At 44.9% G+C, this 19,339-nt stretch overlaps 2 protein-coding genes across 2 annotated transcripts in view; one reads left to right on the top strand and one right to left on the bottom strand.

Moving 5' to 3' along the window:
* The window catches only part of LOC132913033 (dual specificity protein phosphatase 10), a 56,521-nt gene that overhangs the window by 27,451 nt on the left and 9,731 nt on the right, over nt 1-19,339 (bottom strand). The window contains exon 3 of the mRNA XM_060970945.1: nt 13,076-13,969. Within this exon, the coding sequence (XP_060826928.1) occupies nt 13,076-13,969 (894 nt within the window). The remainder of the gene's footprint in view (nt 1-13,075; nt 13,970-19,339) is intronic.
* Nucleotides 9,087-19,339, top strand: part of LOC132913011 (protein unc-79 homolog) — a 49,176-nt gene continuing 38,923 nt past the window's right edge. Inside the window, 1 exon segment of the mRNA XM_060970887.1 lies at nt 9,087-9,098. The gene's annotated coding sequence lies outside the window, so the exon portion shown is untranslated.

The raw sequence follows: 19,339 nt of genomic DNA, 5'->3' as shown, positions 1-19,339 counted from the left end.
CCGGAAAAATAATCGGACGCACCCGTTTCACGAAGATGTTTGCTAATCTGAGCGATTCTGTCAATGCGAAAATAAACGCGATCGACACTAACCCACTAATAATCGTATCCTTATCACCGTGACTGCTGGGAAAAATGTAATAATAACGGAGGAGGTTGGTTATTAATCAAATTCATAAGACATGGAATGCTTAGCCAGGAAGGTTTTAAAACGAGAAACGTAAAGAGAAGCTTCTTTAATTTAACCCTGGATAGTCGATAATATTAGCATAATTTTGAAGCGGCAGCGCGGTGGCTTGCACGAACGATTCTAAAATATAGCAACGCAATTTTCACGTGACGTTGTCGAGGATGAAAGCGATCGAACAGATTAAGAATCGAGACAAAGTTTTTCCATCGAAGGGTTTCAAGAATTTTTCGACCTACGACGCAGGCACGTAACGAAACACGCGCATCATCCGCGTCCTCCTCGACACCGGAGCCAGGGAACGATCCCATGGCGCCACGCGTTCGCATCTCCACACGCCACGAATTACCGAACGATGCGTCACTCGAGCTTCTGCTTTTCTCGACGATGCGATGTCTCGAAACGAGACGCGACGAGAGACGACGACGAAAGATCGAGAATTGTACGTTTCAATCGACGTCTGGATAGAATTGTTTAATCAAAACGAGAAGAAAAAGAAATTGAATTAAAGGAGGCATCAAATAACGTACGAAAACAATGAAAATTTCTTGCCTTTTTGAGAAATGCTTCTTATTCTATCTGTTATCGGAATTATTGTCGAAATGGTTGAGAACCATTGTTGCCATCAGGTGGAAGAGGATGCAGCTGAAATCCGCGACGATGAATAAACACACCGCTTTCGAAAGCTGGCTCTATGGCGAGGATGTTGAAGATTTCGTAGCTCGATAAAGCCTCGAACGAACAACGACCGTGAAGGAAAGAAAAGCGACGCGACCATGGCGTAATTCATAATTGAAAGGGAGATTGGTCCAAGATTCAACAGAACGCAACATTGCAAGCAATAGTTACGAAATATTGGAAGAAGAATGATTTAAGAGAAAGAAGAGAATCTATGCTCTTATCTTATTTTAGCTTCAAACATCCATTTTAGTTTAAAACAAATTTTATCGATGACAATCGCGTCATCGTAAATAACCTGGAGTTTCTGTTCATACCATGACAAACGCTCGAATCCACTTAAAGCCTAACGCCATCGACGGCAATTTTTTTGTCAGACATCGCGTCATACGTTCAGCGATGAACAATATTTTGTTTAAACTTCGCGGCGTCAGATTAGCGTCTGTTTATCTGCGGATCGTGATAACGAATTCCGTGAATAGCGAACCAACGATGGAGTGCGTCATTCTAGTTCGCACGTTGGTTCGCGGAACCAAGAAAAAGCGACGAAATCCAGTCATCGATAAGTGGAATCTAAGTATTGCACCATCGATGGATGATTTTAGCGAACAATTATTCCAAATACCGTCATCGTGTGTACTTTGCTCGAAAAAATTCGAGGTTCGTGAGTCAACAATAGGACAAAGTCGCAAAACCTGATCCTACCGAGATTCAAGAGATTCTTGGATAAAATTATCTTTCAAAATACTATTTTTTAATTTCTATAACAAATTAGATTTCTCACAAAATATATTTCATCGTCGACGCGGAAATTTGTATCGTACAAGTGATACCGAACCCCCGTGATGTTCCTTCTACGAAAAACCGTCCTCTAATCCTATTTCTCGTCGTCCTTCATAAATTAAAAACCTCCACCTACGCAGATATCCCTGGAGGCTCGCCCCTGAGGATTAAGGCTCCGATATAAAAACCTGCGTGTCCCGTTGATGAAGATTCCTCGAGATCGTCCAACCGGATACCGTCGAGAAAGAACCGGCAGGACGCTATTTAGTAGGGACTATGCATCATCCAGGGAACATACGCGTCTGACGATGGTTCGGTTTCACGCGTGAATAGCGCATCAGAGTCGTCGAGCAGTTTATGTTTGCCGGAGCACCCTCGACAACGAGGAAACTGCGGTCACGATCGTAATGTCTTTCGTGGATGATAAACAAAAGCACAGGGTGAAGGAAAGAGGGAGACGGATACGCTGGACAGGGCTCGGAGGCTGTTACAAGCCGAGTGGACGTAGAAACGATGTAAGAAAATATCGATATGGTTGAAGCTGCGTGGCCAGCGTGTGGCTGCTGTTGACGGAAAATACGAAGGAATCTCGAGAAATAGCGTCGATCGAAGCGAACTCTGCAACTTGAATGTAGTTACGTTCGATTTGTAACATAATGTTTGTCCCTATACTTGCTTAAAAATGTTACGGCATCGTATAGGAAAATTATCAGCCAAGTCTCGACGTTCGCGTACCAGCTGATTAGAAATTTTAATTAAAAATTTTGTTATCGCTACGGAAACTGGATCTGCCGGAACAGGCAACGACCCACTTACACAACCGGAAAAAGTGACTCAACCAGATCCGAAATTCCATCCCAAACGGTCGCCATCCGCGATAGCCGGCAGGAGGGGCTGGATAGCAAAGGGGTGGATGAAGAGAAACAATGCGTACACGTCATACGCATTCGATGAATAAGCCGGTGAATTAGGTACAAGAGGCGAGGAGGGGAGAGGTTGACAAGGCCGGGAGAAGGTGGTAGAAGTATCAAAGGGAACAGGCCGGTTGCGTACAAGGGGTGGACGCGGCGAAAAAATGGGGCGGGGGGCGAGGCGCGTGTGCACTGGACACGTTAGTCATTGATACACTTTAAACCGAGCTTCTAGCGGGTGACTCACATATAATAATCGTCATCGACAGCTGATCCAGATGCGTCGAGTCCTGTGTTTCTCCCTCGATTGGACGCCGCTTAGCATCGAGGGGTGGTTCACCCCCCCGAGCCTCTCAGGATGCTGAGCGAGGGATCGAGCAAAGCGCACAAAAGCAAAATATAGCCATTCTGAAGCTCCTCCTCCCCGCTCCATTCCGCTCCCCACTGCCGGATGGCCCGTTCAAAAAGCGATGACTAATTCATTAAAGGCCTGCGTTGCCCAAAAGCGGCGCAGCCTTCACGCTTCCACGCTTTTCCGATTTTCAATTTGGCCCTGCAGCTCCTCGTGGTCGAGTCAGGGCGGGGGGTGAATCCCACGGGCACTGATCGAGCTAATAAGAGCCCTCCCCTTGCCTACCATCACTGCTCGTCCTTTTTTTCTTCTCTCTCCTTTCCCTCTCCCCCATCCCCATTCTCGTTCGTTACGTACTCGATGATGATTCAACCGGTTGCCGACCGTTTGATGCGACGCTTCTTTGTGACGAACTATCGAGAGTGTATATTTGGACCGCTTTGTTGTACGGCTTGACGAATGATTCGACGAATGATGAAATTCTAGGGGCGCGTCCAAGTGGGATTTTTTACCGGACTGAAAACCAACGTCGACGAAGGGTGAAATGACCGTTTACGTACTTCTATCTACGATCCATTACGTTCGAAATTCTGCATGGGAATTATAATTCGTGTGAAAAGAAACCGATATAAGAAAGCACGGATATTTGCGTAATATCGGAAAAAGGAATGGCAGCTGAAAGATGAGGCTGTTTTCCACAGGACGGACGATTCATCACGAGTGTCAAACCGTTGAATGGTAGCACGGTGAATGAAAGGTTTCGATGAACCGTCGCGTCGGTCAGGCCAGCTCTCGCTGGACGTAATGCAATTTGCATGAATTACAGCGGCGGCGGTTCTCTTCGGTATGTTACATGGCCGCGGAACACATACGTGCAAACTCGCCAGTCACACTCTGTTATTCCCTTTGTTCTCGCGCAGAACGAGATCGTGAGAATTAGCAGGATCGTGTACACCACCGTAATGGCCGACTCTCCGCGTATTCATTACCTCCATTCCTCGTTTCTGCTCGTGGAACGTACACCTCCCATTTTTTATCGTTTCTATACGCGGCCCGATGTACGTAATAAATCGCTGGTGCTCGCGAAATTGTCATGACACGCGGTGAAACGTACAAGTAGAAGGAGCGACTGGAACGCGTTCGGCGATGGCGAATTGGAAATGCTGAGTGCTCGGGGCTTTGTGTATTTTTCTTTTACGGTCTGCCTCTAATTTTATGAGTACCGCGCGAGATAGTGGTCGTAAAATGCTTTAAAAGCTCGTTGGAACTTTCGAGATTGCAAGTTTAAGAGAGAATGAATTTAAGAGCTGCCATTTATTACGCGAATCCTATCATCAACTGGTCTAATTGCGTTTTTACGTATCACGGAAGGAAGACACATTCTTATCGTAGTTTGAAGATTTCGACAGACTTCAATTCCACTTTAATAGACACAATCGATACTGTGCCATACGTAGAATCTTTTTGTATTGAAAGCAGCGTGTTTAATAATTTTTTAAAAGGCTGAAATTTAAAGAGGAGGCTCCGATCGTACGGCAATAATTTTCAGAAGAAACGGCAGTATCCGCGCGTGCGTCGTGTCGCGGTATTTCGCTGAATCTGCAAGCAGATTTCGCCAATACGATTTCCATAAATTATTATCGACATCGGCCGATGCATATTTATGCGTGACGTACACATCGTCCTTCCTCTTATCGCGACAGAAGGACGAGCGTATCGCAAATAAAACACTCGACGTTAGAGAGCCCATCGTTCGATCGATTCACGATGATTCACGCGCAACCGCTATCGATAAAATTATTTGCCTCGCGATCTTTTGTTATTCACGGGTCCCGTGATAACGCAATCGGGAATGTACCTCTTTGCACCGCTTGCGTTTTGAAAAATGTTTCTCCATTGATGTTCTTTTCATCCACGTTATTTTCTCTCTTCGAGAGAATTTTTTGTCTCTACGAGAATGAGGTAACGAAAAACCAACGACGTTTCGATTGGGATTACATTTAAACCACGATTATGATAATCGAGCGATTAATCAGCCAAAATATGCCGGTAAATGAAATTTTCTTGTTGGTATTTATTATTTCATTAAACCTGTGCTGGATATGAATACTTGTAATCACAGTTTGAACACGGTATCCTTGAATTTGAAATTCCCCGTTTTTCTTTCTAAACAACTTTTTGTTAATATCGTAAACAGAAGATTACAGATTATGATATTTATAGAATCTAAGAAATTTCGAAACCAACGAACAATATTTCTAAAATTGGGACCATCGTTTGCCGATACGTTGGATAAAACGACGATAAGATCGAGCCGATGATCGTGAAAGGAGGGTGGCGAGGATCGAGAATCGTCAGGCAGAGATCGAATCTCGGCGACTCGCTTCCGTGGGTGGCTCCACGAGGACGTAATTCAACGTTAACGTAGCGGAAGTGGCGATAAAACGGCCGAGCGGTAGATAGCACGCGCTCTCGCAAGAATGAACACGATTACGAAGTCTCAATGAACGGCCACCTCGGTTACGATTGTGTTCCCGCCGGAAACGCAGGAGATAGCGCGAAAACGTCCATTGCTTCGCTGGAAATTGATTTATTTTCGTGGTGAGTGCCACGATCCGAGCAAAGCTACCATTGTGAAACGTAAAAATCTGGTCTCGCGATCAGCATGACTAGTTCTTCGAGTTGACACAAGATTAACGAGCTTTTGCGCGCGAGATAATTGATTAGGATTTATTTCGCGAATAAAGGTCAGTCTTCGGAATTAACTGAATATTTAAGCGTTTGATCTGAAAATTTATCGCAAGAATTTGTCAAAGCGATTATCCCTGTCGATCGTACGAGCGACTATATTTTTCCAATGCGATAATACGTTGCATCGAAGGTAAAATTTATTTCTGACTCTCTTACTATCCGTTGAACTAATCGGCGCTCGAGTATACAACGGAAAACAGCTTCGCGAATCCGCTCGTTCGATTGATAAAGCCGATCAAAAATCAGCCATTACGAAACTTTCGCTGGCAAACATCATCATCGGAGCGTGTTATCTCTTCGCTAGCGACTTTCCACTTCTCTCTATACCCATCTCCCTCGCATATTCGTGCGATTAGCATATTCGGCGAAACGAGGGAACTTGGCGGGCTGGAGGAGCGGCAAGAAAAGGCTGGTTATCGTTGTTTTGGCAAGAGACTCGATACCGTACAACGTCCTCGTCGCGTCGGTCCAATCGCGTTTTCCACTGACGAAAGCATGACTCATCGTGTATATTAACCCCGCGGCATGTTTACGCTGGCTGAAGTGCGCTCGTATAGCCGTATGTCAAAATCACGGTTGCATAACGAGCGCCGCCTCCCCTTCGACCAGCCTCCACCTCCATCCCCCCATCTCGAGTTCCCTTACGGATATTTAGAGGTGATTCAGGCGTGGATTACGAGACTTGGCTGCCACTTTGACCTTAATGTTTAGACCAGAGCTACTCGCCATGGGACACGCTCCAGCTAGTCGAAATAGACCGAAAAGCGAGAGCTTCGTCGAGAATACGTCGCGTGCGCTTTTCTTAGCGGATGTCGTCGTGGCATTGTGCACGAGTAACAATTAGAAATAAGTCGTAATTGGCAATTCGAGTGGGAAAGTTTTGCAATGGTTGGAGATGGCGGTAGACGGTTGGGCGAATGTTTGGGAAGAAAATTTGTTCCCGGCGGAAACGCGAGATCTACGAAGACGATAGATAGTATTAATGTATTTTGTTGTGAAAGATAAATACATTGGCGATTCGACTGGCTAGAACGGGCTGGGTACAACTATTTCAGGATCGCGAGAAAGTTCAAGAGTCACGGTTAAATGATCGTAAACTCCAATACAATTTTAAAATACAGTGATTTTTAAAATGGAATATGTAAAAATGTTGAACCGAGTAACGTTCGACGAGCATCCAGCTTTGAAAACCTTCGAGATCAGATACTTCTTATCTTATCATGGAACAACTGACACGAGGGAAAAGGAATATCCATAATGTATCGTTTAACCTTTAGCCCATTGAGGTAATAGAACGTTTCTAGAAATTCGTAAATTCGAAAAAAAGAATTTGAAATTTATTTACTTGTTCGTTCTAGAAACAAAGATAATCGTCGTGATAGAAAAGGAGGATAGATGGTAATAGGCAAGCTAATCGCATTCACGACGCCGCGTGTAATACACAAGCTGCTTGCATAATTTACGACGAAGACGCACATGCAGCCGCGCGTGCACCGCGTGAACGAGATTCGAATCGCTACGTCCTTATCTGTGGAAGCGATATCGCGCGCGCCTCGCCGCATCGTTCGAGCCTGGTGGCGCTTAGTTCATCGGTGAATTTAGCCGATATTGGTCTCCCCGTTGCGTCGCTTTTGCGCGACCACGGAACGCGTTTTTTTTTAAGACGGGACTAGAGCCCAGCTGTCCAAGCGGCTCTACGACTACCATTTTGCGCCACACTGACAGTATTTAGGTTCTAGATGCCACTTCCTCTTGAGTAATCGCTTTTTGGGACATCGAAATTGAATACAGACATCGCATTTGCTAATTCTGTATGCAGTACAGATCGAGAGAAGTGGAGGATCGCTCGTTATTAATACGAGCGACATAAAATTCTACCAATTTCTCAAACTTTCTATGCGAAGAGGTTTCAAAACGTTTAAAACTCGAACACGATTGGTTCACAAGCAGCTCTATCCAGCTGTATTCATAACCTGACGTCTGCGTGGGATCGGTACGTCAATCAGAGAAACATGGAACCTCTGAATTCGAAATTATAAATCTAAATCTTTTCCTCGATCGTCGACTTTTCCATACGAGAAGAACTCGTTCTTTAACCTGATTTCGCATCTTCCACTCTCGCGATGAAATTATTTTAATGGAAAAAAATGAAGAAGATCGAAAGAAGGTAAAAAACGTAATTCTGTTTCGCGAAACTCTTCGTAGCAAAGAGTACACGAATGAAGAAGATCCCAATTTTCTCTTCGACTAGGAATTTCTCGGTAAAATAGACAAACGGTTCGTAGAACGCGGAAGGAGTCGGAGCGTGCGCGTCTTTCTGTTTGTTGTGCTTTCCGCTGCGCGGACGCTTACTTCATCGCTAATTTAACCGGTCACCCTGCTTTCGTCATCCGGCGAAAAAGTCGTAATATCCTTCGCGTTTGAAATTACAGTCGATAACCTTTTCTCGTGGCTCGGTCGCCACGAGCAGATTCGTCGTTCGAATATTTATAATTGCGTCGTATCTCGAGCCTCGTCCGAAACGAAAAATCGGAAAAATCGGAAGAGGGAAGGTTGGAGGAACGAAACGTTGGTGAAACAACAATCGTGGCGCGTACAAGGGAACTTTGGTCCGCGGTACGACCGGACGCTCAAACGCTTTTACTGGCAATAAACCGAAAGTGTGACGCAAATCGGAGATAAATTTAAACGACTCCCTGTGACGCGAGCTGCGAATTATTCCCCGGACCGAGAGACGAGACACCGGCGAGCACGTGGATTAGGGGCATTTTAGAAAGGTGCCTTCTATTTTTTGCCCCAGCCATTAGGCGTCTTCGCGAGTTTCGTCGGATTTCAGGGAACTCGACGAGTCTCTTTTTTGTCAAACATCTGACATTGCTTTCGATGCGACGAGATTTTGATTTTAAAGTCGATAGAATTTTTTATTTTACTCTCTTACGTCGTTGATATATTACAGACCAGTCGAGTGCTTAGGTTTCCAAGATTCGTAGGTTTATTGGACGTGAAATTCCAGAGATAGAGAATCGCGTACGAAATTGTCAAATTAAGAGTCACGAGTATTGGGTTATCAGCCATTGATAGCGAATAATACTATTATTAATCCGCAATCAAGGTCACTGCCAATCGCAACAGTAGATAGCCGTATTCGTAAGCATGCTATCAAACGAAAGTCGCGCTACATGTTGTATTTTCCAAGCGTATCCCCATGTATTCGGTGATCGACCAGGTAAAACGACAATAAAAATATAACAGCTAGACATCTAATAAATTCTATGATAAATCCTAGTGCACCAATGATCGAGGACATCGTAGAATAAAAAGATAGCAAAGGTAGAAAAACGATACACTTTTTAAGTAATCGAAGCACGATAACAGTAAAAAATTGCACATTTTAAGGCACGATGAAGCTTTCAAACTCTAAAAATACTAAAATCGAGAAGGTAATCGGTCAAAGTACGAATATTCCACGTGGATCGATATTTTTAAATTCTATCGAGTCTATTATCATTTCGGTGGGAAAAATTTGCCACGATTGAATAAAAAAGATAGGCAATCCGCGTATGTCCCGTAAATATGACCCACTCCGATCATCGATAGATAACAATTAATTAATAACCGTACGATATCTAATAAAATTTGGCAACGTTCACCTTGCGAGCAATCGGTTATCGCGTATCTGTTTTCGCTCATCAACCGATCAAAATAAGAATAATCTAGCACAATCAAGTTCAAATCTTGCTTTTGATTAACCGCGAGACAGCGCGAATCGAGAAATTTCGTATAAAACCGCGATCTTACGACTTGTTTGGCGACGATACGTATCAACCAACGTTCATCGACCATCCTTTCTCTTTTACGATCTAATCTTATCGGTGGATAAATCTCGCGGGTCCAAGTAGCCAACGAGAATTCTTATCAAAACATGCGGTACATATTCAAAAAAGTGGAATTCTTGTATTTTCTCTCGAGCGAACATCGTAACGAGTTTCCAAAGAAATTTCTCTGACACGGCACATTTCCCAAGATCGTCCGTTTCTGGAGTAGCGAGGCTCGTTGATATTCCCTCGAGCAGAGAACGAGTCTCGTGATCGACTTCTACGCAAAGAAGTCGAAAGCAGAAGGCCGCGCAAGCGCGTGAGTCACGCGGTTTTTCATAATTCTAAGGCTACGCGTTTTTTCTCATCCGACATTCCGCGTATGCATTCCCGTCTAATGCGCAAATATTCGTTTAATAGGAGCCGGCCACGCTTACCTACGCGCGATCGCCACGGACTTTCAGCTTTTCCAAGACGATTGATAAGCCATTGATAGACTGATGTTCTTTAATCACCGGAACCATCCTCCCATTTGTCCAATTTCCTCTCTTCTCTCTCTCTCTTTTTAATGGATTTTTGAAAATTCCACTAGTGGGTGGAAAAAAACGTCCTCGAGGATGACGAGTAAAAAACAACACTCCGAAAATATCGGCGGTGACTAAGTGCAGCTTTCGAAAAGATCGCTCGGTATCGAAGGAGCGTATTAAATTTGGTTTTACCAGGATAGAGGATAGCTGGCGAGAAAAAGAAGACGTTCGATGAAGAATGATTGACGGCTGCGATTCGGGGTCAGGCAATATTTTGTACGCTCGTAATTTTTTACAGTTCGCGTTAATCTGAATTTTCATTTTCTCTAAAAACAAAAAAAGGAAGAAAAACAGGCGAAGACTCGAAAAGAATCTGCTCGAGCCTTGAAAACTCTGCGAATACGCTTTGACATAAAATGCTGAAAAAAAGTGACAAAAAGACGAGAGCGACAGCGTCGAAGGTGAGAAACTTGTTAAGCCTACTGGTGAGCGAGCAGCAGAGAGGAAAAGAGAGAGAAAGAGAAGGCGACGAACAGACAGAATACGCACGACATACGGCGATACACACGAGCCGCGGCAAAAGGTGGGGATCTATTCATAGGAATGACTCATGTCGGAGATGACGCCGCGAATAGTTGGCCAGAATTTGCGCACTACACTATGCCACCGGGCTCCCGTCCCTGATTCCGTTTGCCAAACGCCGAACATCGCGCCATACCAGAGGCGCAGCTCGTGCACGCGTCGTCACACTTTCCTCAACTTTGTTGCCGCCACAAGGAGGAATAGCGCGTTCCCTACCACTCGCCATCAACTTCATCGCAATCCCCACTTGTACAGGTTACATCGATGAAGTTGCAAAATTTTGCCGCAACAGTTGGTCCGCTAGCTTTCACACGGCTTCGCGATGTCGTTCCCCTTTTTTCGCAAAATATTTCGAACTCTCGAATTTTCCAGCTGTTGCATACAGTTTGCTGAATTTATTTCGTTCTTTTGGCAAAGTAAAATATTCGATATTAAAATATCCAAGCGTTTGTCTATAAAAGGTATAGTAAAGTAGGTGGAATAACAAAGCTTTGATCGTCTGATCGCGCTGAATTTCTTTTTCGCGAATCTAGTGAATCTTTATCGCTGATCTAAAATTTGCAGATATTTTTAGTTGTTCGTCCTAACGATTTAGACAATTGGTCCATTCGTTCGTACACTCGTTTCAATCGCCACGTTGCATGTATCTCGGTTTTAAAGAAGAAAACTCATTGAAGAAATTTCATTCATTCTTCCTTGAAACTGAATGAATTTGCCAGTAGCCTTCGTACCACTTTCGTGTATTAAATCCCCCTCTATTTTCGCATTTTCCACGTAATCTTCCTCAACCCATCGGATGACCTTCCTGCAGAACTTCGAACCGCGTGCACTGTAATCCAATGCAGCCACGTGCATCGTAATGCACGCGAATAGGAATCGAGTTAACAACGGAATATTCGCCGACATCTCGAAGCTTCATTTATGACGCGTGTCACTGACGCACGATCCATCCCAATGCAATTGCTAGAATAATGTTTATCGCGTTTCGCCACAACGATCTCGTGCGATTCTGCGTCGTTTCTGCAGCCGTTATCGGGATGGCTAGATTCACGATGCAAACGCAAGAGATGGAAAAATACGCGCGTTATCAATATCAGATGATCGACTAATTCTTGGCGACAGTTTGCCTCGTTCGTAGATCCAGCGATACGATTGTTTCGCACGAAACGCTCGAATCTATTGCGGATGATTCGATCGAACGCGAACGATTCGATTCAATTTAGTCGATAGACAGATCTAAGAATAAGGAGAATTTTATGGCATAATAAAGCTACAAAATGCAGCTTGGCGATTGGAGAATGGTTGACCCTGAAGATGCAACCTTTTTTGTCAAGTGGACGTGTGACGTAGAGAAGAAAAATAGTTCTAAGAGTAGAGATAAGTTTACAATGGTTTTCCAAGTATCTAATTACCATTTTCAAAGTCGTCGCAAGAATTCTGTGTTGAAAGAAATTTGTGAAAAGAAATATAGAATAAAGATATGACTTTTGAAAGTACGATGTTGGTAAATTTAAAAGAGAAAGATGAGCAGGAGAAATGGTGCGTACTAGACGAAGAAGGGAGGTTGAACGGCAGAGTCGACGTATACATCGGTAGCCGCACTCCGTAAAACGAGCACGTATCGGCGTATCTGGCCGGAACGAGGCGAGAAAACGCGTTTAGTGGAGTACAGAGTACTGTTACTCGAGCCTCGACAGAGAGGAGCACGAGCCATCGTTGATACGCCATCTTCCCACCCACGTTTCCATTATATTTTCCATTCAGTTTCCCGGTTGATTCACATGTTGCTCTTAATGAAACCAACGAGGCAATTTCAGTTCCCGTCTCTAATTTTTCATTTACGACAACATTTGAATCATTCTGCCTGGGAAAAGGAGTTTGAAATTTTGCTAGGTTAAATTGGAGATTTATATCCTATCTTGTTTATAAGAAATTTACAAACGTCTAAAATTTTCCACAATGAAAATAAGAACGTACGCAGCCCTCGATAGAGGTGACGTTTGAGAAATAGCGTGCCGATAAACGTACAAGTTACGCAAGGAATTCTTACGTATTACGTAACGATAGTAATTGATAAAACACGAATGACTCGTAAGAAAATACATATCTGGCGAGGTAACGAAACTCGTAAATTTTTGGCACGTAGTTAGCGCAAATAAAGCATCGCGATGATTCGTCGTTTCGAGTGAAATATACAAAGGCAAAGGCGCGCAGAAGCGACTTTCGCGACGGTCACATCATCGTTATTTCCGAAAGTCAGACGCTTCCACGTTATCTTATATAAACAACAAATAACACATATAACGAGAATTGTCACGTATTATTTTTTAACTTAACTAAAATGAAATATTCAACGAGAAGTTTAAATCCGCTGCGCTTAGTCGAACGCGTACAGAACCATCTCCTTTTTTCGACGAATTAAGAAAGATTCTCCTATGCATGCGGACCGAGTACGCGCGATTAAGATAATAAAATATAAGAATCACTTACCCAAAAGAAGAGCGGGCTCCCTGTTATCATCCAGCAACGCAACGAGCACGAGGTACAGCGGATGCTGAGCGGGTAGTCGATCCACATCGTCGGTACAATCGTCGTACACGATCACCTCCCTGTAGTGCCTTTTACGCAACAGTTCTTTGCCTTCTCTAGTGTTGGCCAAATCGGCCAGACTCGCTTTACCCAATTGCAACCTTCTCCGGTTGAATCGGTCCGAGCAATTCACATTGATGGCGCCCCTTACGTGGTTCACGTTGTACAAAATAAACGGTCGGCAATCGAGCAACACGGAACCACTGGAATCCCGTCCGAGGAGACGATTCGCCAGTTCATCGGCGGTGATGGTCTTAGTCCTCTGGAGTACCAGCTGTCTCTGCAGCGTGTTGTTTTCGGAGCACGGACTCGCTGGGAGGCTGACGGTCTCCACTTTGCAGCGTTTCGACGTGGACAGTTGTTGATGAAAGTGGTGATGATGATGATGATGATGGTAGTGACGATGAACGTCGGATAACGGAAGATCGCAGTCGGTACCGCTGCTTGAATTGCTACAGGCGCTGATGCTACTTCCGCTGGCGTTCAAACTACACTCGGTGCCGTCGCTGGCTATGCAACTGTCGACACCGCTGCTGGTCGACGAGCTGGGCGATACCGTGGACGTCGGCGAAGACAGGAACGTAGACGTGCTCGCTGGTGGTCCTGGCTCGCTCAAACTGCGATTCAGAACCAGCTTCAGGTTGTCCCGGGAGCGTCCGGCCGAGACCGGCTCGCAGCACACCAGAGTCGACATCGGTGGCAGCGACGATGCCTGCCGATGCTGCTGTTGTTGTTGGAGCGTATACGCGCTCCTGACGTCAGTCGTGGTTATATCGAGACACGGACTGGACGCTGCTGCGAATCAGAAAGGTGCTCTCGTTAGATGTTATGCGCTTTCTGACGCGCATTCGATGCTCAGGGAGATTTATGAAGTTTCGGGAACAAGGTGGGAGTGGAAAATAGGAAACAGCGGTAATTCGGGTTTGTAGATTGGCGGTTTTCTAGAAAATCGCAGGCTACAGAGAGGATCTTCGTCTTAGAAGTTAACACCATTCGCAAGTTAATCTTGCGAATGGTGTTTCGGAACACCGATAGAGCCCACTAGGCTTCATTGGACAAACATAAATGTTTTTGTTGCGTCTAAGACAGAGGCAGCAGTTGTCTCTAATCGTATGTTCCATAATAATCTAACTAATTCGCTCGAATTTGAATCGTTTCCAAAACTCTTGCTTGCGTATGAGATACGATGAATCAAAGACGCCACGACACAAGCACAATGATATAAATTCGTAGTCTAGCTTCAAGTAACTACTTAGGAGTCTCGTGTTCGCTAGAATTATCGCCGACAGCCAGGACAGATCTAACGCGTGGGTCAACGATACTCCACGGGACGCGACGCGACTCGACTCGACTCGGAGAGAACGAAGATGGCGAGAAAGCCAGCGACCTTTAATCTTTCATGGAAAAGCGACAGCCCTCGATCGCGGTCCATGCCACGAATCTCTCGATAGTCGCGTAAGCCATCGTCCAATCAGTGAGTCACTTGTTTCGTTCTATGGCTTATGAAATCTCGTGCTTCCTTATTGCTACGTTTCCATGAAACGAGATAAAGCGTACACACGCCGTGCGCTCGGCATTATATCTGCTCGTTAACTCTGTCAATTTACGAGCGAAACGTTGTGAGGGAAGTTTCACGAGATAGGACGGATTAACGAACCGAGCACCGAACTCCTTCTGTATAGTTTTCCGTTCTGGTCTTGCGTACGATGCATTTCACGCGTGGACGTAAAGGTTAAAGCGACTTCGATTGAGAAACTAGTTTGTTAAAGGAAAACAAGCCGATGTAGCGTGAAGTGACACTTTAAAAGAGTCTTGGATAGACTCTATGATCTAAGATAAATTTGGTCTTTAGCAATTTTGTTAAATATCAACAAGAGTAGCAAGTAGTAGTCAAGAGTAGCGATACAATTACAGCGTTGTACAGACGCGACGATTCTTTTTGGATGAAGGTAGAAGTAACTGTGACAGAAGACATTTCGGCACGATATTTAATGATACTGGTCGTGAAAGCGAGTCTTGGCAGCGTGAAACGGTTTAAATTGTTCGTAGAATTATCGGGAGGCTAAGGTAAATACTGGGTTCGATACATCGGTCCGCGACGTTCGACGGTTTTAAATAGCGTTACGGAGCCGATGAGTCAAGCCACCGAAATACCCGTATTTGCGGTCGCTTTACGCGGATCACGTCGACCAAAATATTCCACGGCTTGCACAGGTGCTAAGACACTTATTATGTGATGTAAATGGGAGAACGCGACGCGTCTAGGTGATATACGGTGACGCCGAGTACTCGTATTATTCACCGATTCTCCTCTCTCTTTCTTCATCTTGTCTAATCTCTCTCGTTTTCGCGATAGTTTCCATCAAATATTTAAATAAGTGTGAAGAAATTCTATTTTAGAATATGACTGCTTCTGTTCCGATCGAAGTCGCTCGTAATTTCTTTTACGATTCTTAAGCCTCGTTCGAATTAGCCAAGTTACCAGCATCGAAGTCTGAGAGTTTGAGTAACGTGACTTAAAGTGGATACAGGTAACGCAACGTTTAAATATTTTCATGATACACTCTTTTGTCATCACGTCTTCCAGCAACGTGCCTATAAACGAACGGTAGCTGAAACAACGTCTGTCGTGACACGTGCTTCGCATCAGCGCAACAACCGTAACCGTGTTCTCGAGTCCGCTTAAGCGACACTTAATCCTTTATCAAGCGCGAGTAACTGGCATCGAGGCGAACGATTGACTCGATTAACCTTGGAGGATGTCGTTCATAAGCGAACCTGAAATAATGGCCGCGACTCCGGTTGCATAATAATCGACGCCGCGGCGTGGTTCGTTCGAGAGTGAAAGCACGTTCTCGCCGATGCGAGTCGGCCCGCATTAGAATCGTTGCCGGTTGCTGGTGAGCGCGACACCGTTACAAACCGCTCCGTAATCTACGTACGGTGCAGATAACGCGACGAAACGCAACCACCGGTCTACATTGGTTTTCTTCGCTGCCACGTTGCTCGCTCGTTTCTCGTGTACAACGATAAATCGGGTGAATAAACTCTGCTGGAATGTCAAACAACATTTTTATGTCCGCTGAACGAATTTTTCAAATTCGTAGGCAATCAAAACTTTTATGCCAAAATCGAAACAGATATTTTTCAAGCGATACTTTAGTTTCAATTTCTCGGGTTATTAAAAATTAGTTAGGTAAATGTGTAATACATTTATTATAATGTATGTAGTAAGGTGTTATGTAACAAGCTATCTTTCTATACGTTATTAAATTCTACGCGAGACACCATTGACAAATTTACCGAACATATCGTGCCATTGTCGCGAGAGTGACAGATCGGGCTGTTCTAATTTGGAAGTTGGACGTCGACCAATGGTCCCGAAACGTTACGAAAGACACGCTGCAAGCACCACGCTGGCCCAACTTAGACGTTACGTGACGCCTCCACGATCCTGCAACGCCCTTTTTCGTTTTATTTGCCGCGAAATCGCGAGATCTGTCGGAGTCGCGATTCCGACAACCCGAGGACGTTCTCGACGATCGACGAGCGATGCATCGATATATTTAGAGTCCCGTTGACGTGGATCGAGCGAAAAGCAGCAACGTTTTCGACGTCTGTTTATCGTGCTGTCTTGGCGCGAACGAGAAACGCGTGAAAATCGTTGACGAGCCTTGTTGACTTTGGTCGTTCTTAGCGCGATACCGAGAGAACTAGGTGAAATATGGATCTTTATTTTCTGATTTTACGAGAGCAATCGTCGTCTCTGTTATCGCTGTTTTGCAACTTTTCGTTCAGTCTGGTTTGAAATGCGATCAAACTGAATTACCAGCTTACGTCGGGGATCGACCACTGCAGTTCAAAGCTGCTATTAAATCTCCCTGCCAACAATCGAAACTCCAATTCACGAATTACCAACATACGCCTCAACCACGAACATTCTTCTCAAATTCACGTACTTCTCTCTCTCTCTCTCTCTCCCTCTCTTTATTTATCTATCTATCTAAAGATCTTCTGTGAATTCTTGAACCAAAACCGCTGCTATTGAACGTTACTAACCAATGCCCGATGACGGAATCGTTGATTTTCGTTCAACGAACGTCGTCAAACACATCCAAACTCGGTGAAATTCGGCTGGAAAATTTGTGGACTTCCGCACGAACTCGGCCAGGCATAAGGTTTCGTGTCAATGCCGTGGCAACGGACTCGAACGACACCGTCCGTCGAGGCGACGCACGCCGTGCCGTGCAGGAACGAACCGTAGTGAGTCATCCGACTAATATTAGAAGGTGAGGAAGCTGCTTTGGCCCAGTCCCTCTCGCTCTTTCATTCTTTCTTCTTCCGTTCCGGCGGCTAGCAGCGCCGCCACCGAGTTTCACTCGTCCCGGCCCCGGCGAGTCTTCGGGTTCGTTGTTTGGAATGAGTAAACGCCGTGGAATTCGACGCTTCGAGCGGCGAGCGGCGCGCACAACCTGGGCCCGGGTTCTCTCAGCCTGCGGACAGGTGTAGCGCCAGCACCTGCTGCCTCTGTTCCGCGACTCCTCTCGCTTTGGACCGCTTACACGCGATAGACCAACTGTCCGAGATTGTTTTCACCGGATGATAAAGGTGAAAGAGATTTCCAAACACGATGGTTGAGCAGGTTTTCGAGGAAGTGGGTTACTGATTTCAGATTCCTCCGTCGAGTCATCTTGTCTAAGAATGTTGGGACGCTTGCTTGGTATTTCTTTGCTTTTCTTGTTGCGTTTGGAGCATAGCATAACGACGGAAGTGGTTTCGAGCGACTGCACGCGGTCGTTAATTACGTAGATTTAAAGGAAGCGGAGTACACTTGACATCTTTAGGCGTTAGCTTAAAAATGGTGGGAACGTTTGTCGATATTCTCGATGAGTAGATAATAATCGGCTATGATTTAGGAACCAATCCTTTGCAAATGAGTAGATTTTAGGGTTAGATGGTCATTGCGGATGTCGGGTGTAAGTATTTTGATAGTTGCTCGGTATCTAAAGAGAGAGAGGCATTTTTTCAGCCACAGGGTCGATTGAGCAGTCACGAAGTTAACGATCATTGGGAAGGTTTGCCTGGCTGATAATTCAAGTTCGTTATGTCTAATGATGTAATAGTAACGATCGTGTGATTTCGTTCAGGGTTCAACGTGGTTAGCATACTCGGCAATAAAAACTCTTTTCGTCTTGTTAATCATCAACTATATTGACCGATTTAACATATAAAAGACAGACATCTATATATGTATATATATATATATATATACACACACACACGTACATACATACATACGTATGTAATAGAAAACTTTAAAGCAGGATAAAAAAGAAGGTGTTAACAAGCATTGGAATTCACATGATTTCGATTGTTTAACAAAGTTATTACTACTCAAGTGAAATCAATTTTCACCGTATGTAATCCCTGCGTGCATTCCACTTTCCTCATCTATTCCCTTGAAAAGTAATTTTCAAATTTCTCTAGTCACTCTCTGCTATCCGTTTCTTTCGCCGCCGGGAAAACGAACGAAAAGAAAATAAACAGAAGAACCGAAGCGTTTCGTAATACCGAACGCGTGAGCGTGTGTCCTCCTAAGATGTTCCACGGAAGAACAACGGGTCCAAAAGCGTCCGAGGTAACGTAACGCTCCAGAATGATCTCAGCCCGGTCGAGAATGATCTCACTTATTCACGTTCCCGATTACGCTTGCAATTACACCGATCTCCCATCTAGATAAGTATCAGCAACCCCATCCAGTTCAATTAAAGGAAAGACCAGTCGCCGTTCAAGATTCACCAGTCTTTCAGCGAATCGTAACGTCGGCCGCAATCGTTTCAACGACTACGAACACGCTTGTCGATCAGACGACCGAGAACCGATAGCGGTCAATGATAATAAACAGATGTGCCGGGAACATGATAAAACACCACATAATTGGTTAAGGAAGGGAGGAAAAAATAGGTCCGGACGAAACGTTCCTGCTGGGTTCGTCAGACGCACCTACCTTTCCCGATCGATCGAACCGGTTCGCCTTTACGACGAAACCAACAGCCGCCTCACGAACCGTGCCGGTGACGCACCGTTGTCGTCGTTCGAGGCCTGTTCACCAACCCGTCGTGCACTCCGTATCCCGATAACAGTCGACGATAATCCACGTGCGAC

Source organism: Bombus pascuorum, chromosome 12, assembly GCF_905332965.1.
Source record: "Bombus pascuorum chromosome 12, iyBomPasc1.1, whole genome shotgun sequence".
Lineage (NCBI taxonomy): Eukaryota > Metazoa > Arthropoda > Insecta > Hymenoptera > Apidae > Bombus > Bombus pascuorum.
The sequence above is the reverse complement of the archived record's forward strand: the minus strand, read 5'-3'. Positions and strand labels throughout refer to the sequence as shown.